Consider the following 8,396-nt stretch of genomic DNA (forward strand, 5'->3'; position numbering starts at 1 on the left):
GGATCCAACCTCTTCCTCACCATCATTCTTTCTCCTGCAGTCTTTATTCAATCTCCTCTCCTGTTTTTTCCCCCCCCTCCCTCCTCACATTCCTTTCAAAGGAAAAATATATATTTCCCTCAACCTTTCATCCCTTCGACAAAGAGGACAACGAACCAAAAGGCCGTCGTTCCCCCATGTGCACCGACCCTTCCCCCCCCCCCCCCCCCATTTCCATACGTCGGGAAAATAAATCCCTTAGGTTAACGCGAAAAGGGCGCCCGAGTTTGTGCCGACCTTTAAGACACCAAGCAGCTTTTAGTTACAGGGCAGCCAGGTGCCGTACATGGGGTGGGGGTGATGGTGGTGCTGGTAGGGAGGAGGCGGGTGGTGATAGTGGTGGTGGTACGGCGAGGGCGGGCACATGGTGTGGTGGTGGTGGTGGTACACGGGCTGCACCTGCGTAGTGGTGAGAAAAAGTTAAAAGTCATTATATATCAGCTTGCATTCCACTCTCTGGCATATTGTACCTTAGTGGGGCTTTCTGTAGTTTGCAGTCTCTAGTCATGGTGCAGTGGGGGAGAGGAGAGTGGGCTTAGTGTCCCATTGGCCGTATAGGGCTAGTCTCCCATTGGCTTAGAGGCCAGCCAATCATGACAATCTCGACCACTACATCGCTACTAGCACTCCTCTGGGCTATCATTGATCAGCTCTGCAAGCTGATAAAAAATATTTTACTTAATTAAGTAAAAGTCGTACCAATACTGCAATGTAGAAATACTCCGGAATTCTAAATTTACTTGAGTGAAAGTATAAAAAGTATTGGTACTTAAAGTACCAAAAGTAGAATGTATCGATCAAAATAGACGATTTTCTTTGTCCTGTTTCCACCACCACCTAGCAACCCAGTGCTAATGTAAGTAGCATTACTGCTCGATCGATCGTAACCACTATAAAACGGACCAAAAGACGTGGATCTACGCCAATGGCGGGCGCTCCAGATTCATTTATAAGACGTGGATCTATGGGTTCACTTTCCGCCACGGCACACCAGTGTTGACTAATACTATGACGAAAACTAAATGGACACGAAATAAAAACTAAGCTATGATGACTAAAACTAAGACTAAATATACTGACAATTTCATCAAAAAAAAAAAACTAGACAAAAATGTTAGGAAGGGACTAGTGGACAAGAGATCCAGTACTGTATATAAGTCATTCTACACTTGGTTGCATGCTGAACATAGTCGATCTACAAGCTCACAACGCGTTGCGCTGCGACGCGTTGTGAGCTTGTAGATCGGCTATTTTCAGCAAGTGTAAAAATCATTACGACGGCATCAAAGGCCCACCAAAATACATTTTAGTCGACTAAATCAACTGTAGATTTAGTCGACTAAAACTAAACTAACACTAAAACATTCCAGGTGACAAAAAATGTGACCAAAACTAAATGAAAACTATTCAAAAAGACTGACTAAAAAACAAAAAAAAACATCTTACATTTGCTGCCAAAAAATCTAACACTGTGGCAACAACAACAAACAACCCCTGACCTGCGCCACGTAGTAGTTGCTGAAGTTGCCGTCGGCGACGTACGCCGCCGGCTGGTAGAAGCAGGTGACGCCGGCGGCGTTGGGGATGGCGTTGTGCTCGGCCAGCACGCGCAGCGCCAGCGCCGAGATGAGGCCGAGCGTCTGGCGCCGCTCGTGGCCCATGAGGCACACGGTGCTCTCGCGCACCACGCCGTGCAGCGTGGCCAGGTAGTCGTACTTCCGGTCCTCCAGGCCCACAAAGTGGTTCTGCAGGTAGGACTCCAGCTTCCGCCGCTGCTCGCCCACCTGGGGGAGGGAGGGAGGGAGGGAGGGGGGAGAGAGAGAGAGAAATGCATGTTATTTAAGCAATATTGGGGTTCTGTATTGTAGTTCCGTACGCAGCGCAAAGGGGCCATTAATGACAGCAACGCACACCCGAGTGAAATATTGAGATTATACAACAGTTACCCTTCAAAAAAAAAAAAACGTCAACTCGATTTCATTATAACTAAGATATTTGATTAAAAACAATCCCCCAAAAAATGTATGACAGATGTAGCCACTATGACCGAAAATGTCCCAAGAAAATGGCTAGCCTCGCCAGCCAACCGGCTCTGCTCTGGGAGAGCAGCGAGACTCAGCACAGCTGCTTTTTATGTTTTGATTAGGCGTTCCATCATGCTCGTTTAAGCACGGCTAGATGGCTACTTCAACCAATCAATCTTTAGTTTATGGACCGTGAATAAAGCTTGTTTTGATCAATAACGCAATCTGGGAAAATAATCGGAGAAAAATGCATTTCAAATAATCTGTTAATTCCGTTTACTCGGTCACCTGGCAACCCAGAGCTATTCATACGGTGGTGAAGAGCGCGATCAAACAACCAAAGATGTCAAAAGCAGTCATTGGCGGTGAGTGTGTTAAGTAATTAATACATAAATACTACATTTTAAAATCAAAATCGCGCTCATGTGAAGTGAGCGTCGCTCTTACATCACATGCTCAGCCAATGAAATCAGCACAAATGTCATTCAGGCCAATCACTTTTGGCGTCTTCACTTTCTGCCCTCACTTGTAACTTCAATATGTACTTTGCTCAGCCAATCAAATCACCGCCATGGGGTGATCAGCCAATCATCATCAGCCAATGTTTGTGTGAAGTAAGGGGCGCAAGATGTATTTATATTGGCCACATGGCGTCTTACATTGTCATTTACAGCCCTAAACAAACGTTAAAGTCCATAGACTTGGCTGGCAAACGATTTACGTTATATTAAGTGCTCTAAACAAACCTTAAAAATCCCATAGATTTGGCCGACGTAATCTTCAAAGGCCATGTATCGGAGGGGCTAACGGCTGTCAAAAACATAAAACAAACATTTGCACTCAGAAGACCCCAGTGGAAATAAGCTCTCACGCTTTTTTGTGTTTAATTCTCTTGATGTACGTATCATGCATTTTTTTGGGAAAGAACCGAGAACACCATTCAAAACCGAATAGAATGCGATCCATTGAGTTATATTCGGTTCCTCAAGCTATATAAAAAGAAAATCACACCCGTGTGAAGTGAGGGGCACTCATATCATCATCATACATCATTACATTCCGGCCAATCACTTGTGGCGTCCTCACTTTTTATCCTCAATACGTACTTTGCTCGGCCAATCAAATCATCGCTATGGGGTGCTCAGTCAATCCAAATCATCGCTATGGGGTAGGCATGCCACGGTATGAGATTTTACAGTACGGTACGGTGCCGGTATTGATAACCTATACCTCGGTATTCCACGGTATTTATATATAATAAAAAATAAAAAAAAGATTGCCCCCCCCCCCCCACCTATGTATAGTGACTACCCCTACCTCCTTATAAGCCCTTCTTTGTTCCCCAACCTGTAGGCCTACATATATTATTTTGTATTTTTACCTTTTGATAATTTCAATTTTGTTATTTGTCATGATTATGAATTGATTACCCAGGACCTGAATGGAAACAAGACTGCAAGGACTTTTTTCAGTGATCCCTTTGGACATGTGTTTGACTGTACCCTATACTGATTACATTTTTGCCAATAAAGTATTCAATCAATTAATCAATAGCTATTCCCCACTGTATTTCACTGTACTATGGCTCCCCCTAATGGCCGTTTTGTACCCTGCACGCTGCATCAGAGCTAGTGCGTAATCTCAACTGCGCATGATCACAACTCTGTGTGCCGTGTTGACAGTTCACAACTTCACACATAGTAGGCTACATATGGAAATATGGAATATACAATTGGATCTGGGTGTCTTTCAGCAACACTAACTCAAAGGTAGGAAGCAACTTTTCAATCTACTGCAGCTGTGTGGTGAAAATAAATGTTTTGCCTTAGTCTGCAAGTGGAGTTGCACTGCATATGCGCAGCATGCGCCGCCCACCGACGCTGTATTAAAATACCGTCAGCTCGGAAATCTCACGGTATCAACACCGTGGCTTTTCCTGTCGCGGTATTACCGAAATTCGGTATACCGTGGCATGCCTACTATGGGGTACACACAAACAGACAAAGCCGAGCATAAAAAGCAAAAAAAATAAAATCACACCCGTGTGAACTGAGTGGTGCAAGGTCTTATATAGCCTGATCAGCTGTGGTCTGACGTAATGTCAGTGACCATATAGTAACCATGCTCATTCTTTTGGGCCCCACGTACAGGTACACACAAACACGGATACAAACAAAGCTGGTTGTTGGAGTGGTTTGCACCACTCAAAAATAAAAATAAATCACACCCGTGTGAACTGAGTGGTGTAAGGTCTTATATAGACTGATCAGCTCTGGTCTGACGTAATGTCTGACGTAATGAAATCACACCCGTGTGAACTGGGTGACCATAGCAACCATGCTCATTTTCTTTGGTACGGACAGACACGTAAACTAACAAAGCCAGTTGTAGGAGTGGTTTACACCACTCAAAAATAAACATGGATGAATCTCTCCCAACAACCAACCTCGGGGAAGTCTATGAAGAAGCGCGAGCACATGTAGCGCTGCAGCAGCTTCATCTCGCCGTCGGAGGCCGCGCGGAACCCCCGCACCAGCAGGTGGCAGTACTTGAGCAGGCCGCCGCCGCGAATCTCCTCGGGGTTCCGCGTGCAGATGAGGCGCCGCCGCAGGTGGTCGAGGGCGGCGGGGAAGTCGCCGTAGACGCTCTCGCCCAGGATGGTGGGGTGGAAGGTGGCGGCCATGGGGTGCTCGGAGCACTCGTAGAAGAGCAGCAGAGAGTCGAGGCGGATCTGGAAGGAGTCCACGCTGAACTCGAACTGCCGCCGCAGCGAGTCCACGAACTTGAGCTCCACGTTCTTGCCGCGGTTGTTGGAGAGCGAGATGAGGCTCCAGCGGTCCGAGGCGTTGCACACCTTCACCATCTTCTGGACGTACGCCTCCTGTTCCAACGACAAGCAGGTGGGATTAGGGGCTAGTCACGATTACACATTTTAACTTATGTAGACCTCAGGCCCATTCTAAAGAAATGCCTTCTAAATCCTAACGGGTTTTCTGAGAAAAACCTTGTGTTTCTATGTCAGTGGTGCTCAACCTTTTTCACGTCAAGGACCCCCAGAATTATCTGTATTTGGCCGCGACCCCCATCTGAAAATATGTTGTTCGCTTTTGACTTAAAAGCGTTCGCTCTGAATGTATATTCAAAGATTTGCGCCACGTTTTTCAAAAAATTGCAGATCTACAAGCTCATAGCGCAGCACCGAGTGCCGCGCTACGAGCTTGTAGATCTGACATAAAAGCTTATAGATATTACATAAAAAACTGGACCTTTGATGTCAGGAAAATGGGGTATTCAGTGAAGCCCCAAAAGTTTGAGAACCACTGCTTTCAGTTCATTTCATGAAGATCTGTATTTTACTTTAATGTTAATGTTAATGACTTAAGACACCACTACATTCCCAGGAAAGGACCCCCCCAGGGACACAAACTTACAAAAATGCATTATGAATGAAGCATGTGCTATGGCATAGCAGTCAGATCTGTGTCTCGGGAGGGACAACCAGATCTAAATATTATGCCTTGTATATTATATAGTTTGAGTCTGATGTCACGACCACACGGTTTGCATATGGTTATGTCTGAGTCACGGTGACCGCCCACCCATTAGCCGCTATTTCAATATAGGATGTACTTTAACTCAAGTTCAAATTTGATTAAACAACTTTCACTTATTAGTTGAGTAATATTTGACCAGGAGTATGACTCAAGTGCTAGGATTGAGTACTTTTTTTTAAAAACAAAGCTACATAAATCATACAGTTAACTGTAACTTGTGTATTACAACATCTCTTGTTACATCATATTATGGGTTCATGTTGCTGTATACAGAAAGTTTAACCACTGTCAGTGTCGCTCTGGCATCCCTGTCATTATAGGCCAAATTATGGTGAAACGGTTTAGATTTGAAGTTAAACGATCTACAAGCTCACAGTCACAACGTCACATTGTGAATTTGTGACATTGTGCACTTGTAGATCGGCTATTTTAACAAAACGGGTTAAGTGGTTAAACCCATTGGAGTCCAACCCTGGGAACTACAAGTCTGTTGTGTGTGAGAAGAAACGCCACAGCAACTTTTGGTGCAAATAAAGCATCTGTCATAGTGGAGCCCTGTGTTTGTGACGTGCATGCCGTTTGTCTTTTTCATTTGAAACCCTAGCGTCTATGGATTTTCTGTTTTACTATATTATAGTAGCCTATCATCAACTACATGCATAACAACAATCCATCAAAGTCTTGGCACATGAATGCCATGGTTTATCAAAATAACACCTGCATACAGTTTTGAAATATTAGCAAAGAGCTGCAGGCACACACACACACACACACACACACACACACACACACACACACAGAACCAGAATAGTCATTGCCACAGGTTTGTTGCCAAACAGTGGCATGATCTCATAAACTTACAGGATGGAGTTAAATAAAGAGTTTTTTATTTGACTGTATGTATGTCCTCAAGCAATAAATAAATAATATTAAGATTTCGTTCAATTTATTCACAGGCTACATCTACCATTCACACACCACGTCCGTCCACAGTTTCCAACTCCTCCTTTCAGACCTCTTTCAAGACCAATACTTTTTACGTTTTTATGTTTGTCCAAAAAAAAAGGAAAAAAAAACATTTGTCTCTGGCCCACGGCAGTGGATCTCCTCAACCTTTTTCGACAGTGGCCACGAAAAGGACTCATATTTGAACAAGGGACCCATATATGCCCTACCCTGACAAGCACGTGGAATTGTAGGAGTTGAGGCATTGCGTTTAGTTTGACTGGGTTCCACGGACGCTTATTGTGAAAATATCACATCTACAAGCTCACGTCTCGCAACCCAAGGCACTGTGAGGTTGTATATCGGCTATTTTCACATTGTTTGCCTCTTTCTTATATTATGGATTATTTACTGCTAAGTACGAAACACATTCGTACTTCACTGTCATGTAGGAACCCCACAAAATCATGTCCCGACCCCACATGTTGACAACCTATACTGTAATGTCAGGTTCAAAAGAAAGACTGCACTGTCAATAAGGGAAGCAGGTGTCGCAATGACAGTAGAGCAACGACATTCGGACAGTGAACAATGAACATCTCTGAAGCCCAAGCCACAACAAAGGGTCGAGACGGTTTTAGCGTTCGTCCCAGCGGTGTGTGATATGTCCTGTTGCACGTGGACCCAAGTCCAAACCAAGTGATTCAACTGGTTCAATTCAATGGACCCAAACCACAGCAATGGGTCGCCAAACGCCATCCAACTCCTTGCAACAAGGAGTTGCATGGCAACATGGCAAGTCTTGGCGACCCATTGGTGACAATGAGCGGCAGCGGTGGCCGAACGGTTTGCGGAGCGGTCTTGATACCGGAAGGTCGCCAGTTCGTATCCCCGGACCGGCACGTTAAAAATTACCACCGCTGAAGTGCCCTTGAGCAAGGCATTGAACCACTACCATGAAATGTTCTATGAGCAGGGCCTGGCTGTAAACAAGTATCTGATGCTTAGTCCAGTTACCCTGGGTAAATATAGTAACTTTGCTTTGATTTGGGCTTAACACAAAGTTGTGGATAAACTCTTAACAATTTTGTTTCGGCAATTATATCATCGTGTCATGTTTATATCTCGTTTTAAATGGCACGGGTGGAGGCTATATGTCTCTGCTGGCGCATGCATGGGCCAAACAGCCTTGGCAATAAGCCAGGGGTAAATGAGGCCCCGATTAATGTGCATCCGACTGGAATTGGATTAGATGGAATCCTCTTTGTATTAGAGAAAGCGGTTCCTTTTCACTATCTGCTGCCCGCGGCTCTATATTCACTCACTGTGTCATGGGCCACGGAGGCCATGATGATATTGGACATGAGTTTGTCTACGTTGCTTTGTAATTATTGTGCACTACTGTTTAATTGGTTCTACTGAAGGTAAATAAGTAAATATATAAATACAATTCAGCTACATGTAGCTTAACTTGCCCAACACTGGTTTTAATTATTTTAGTTTCATTTATGTATTGTTTTTTTCCCAGTAAGAATTGAGGCTCGAATATCTGCATGTATAGTGGAGTACCAGTAACCAATAGGTCTATTCAAGTGAATTGATAGGCCTATTAGCTATGATTCACTGTTTTGCAGTGTTGGGTCAGCTGCATGTAGCTTAATTAACTTGCCCCAACACTGCAGATAGCAATGAATCATAGCTAATAATAGGCCTATATCAATTAACTTATTACATTAACTTGGGCAAGTTATAAGCTACATGTAGCTGAATCATAGCTAATAGGCCTATCAATTAATAGACCTATTGTTTACTCCACTACTACTACTACGTGCAG

At 44.2% G+C, this 8,396-nt stretch overlaps 1 protein-coding gene across 1 annotated transcript in view; it reads right to left on the minus strand.

Moving 5' to 3' along the window:
- Positions 1–204: 204 nt before the first annotated feature.
- Positions 205–8,396, minus strand: part of LOC306941100 (terminal nucleotidyltransferase 5A-like) — a gene marked incomplete at its 5' end in the record, with an annotated part of 9,824 nt that continues 1,632 nt past the window's right edge. Inside the window, 3 exons of the mRNA XM_079526406.1 lie at positions 205–438; positions 1,539–1,823; positions 4,510–4,944. Of these exons, the coding sequence (XP_079382532.1) occupies positions 298–438; positions 1,539–1,823; positions 4,510–4,944 (861 nt within the window). The 3' untranslated portion in view covers positions 205–297. The remainder of the gene's footprint in view (positions 439–1,538; positions 1,824–4,509; positions 4,945–8,396) is intronic.

This window comes from Electrona antarctica (genome assembly GCF_951216825.1).
Source record: "Electrona antarctica genome assembly, chromosome: 17".
Taxonomy (NCBI): domain Eukaryota; kingdom Metazoa; phylum Chordata; class Actinopteri; order Myctophiformes; family Myctophidae; genus Electrona; species Electrona antarctica.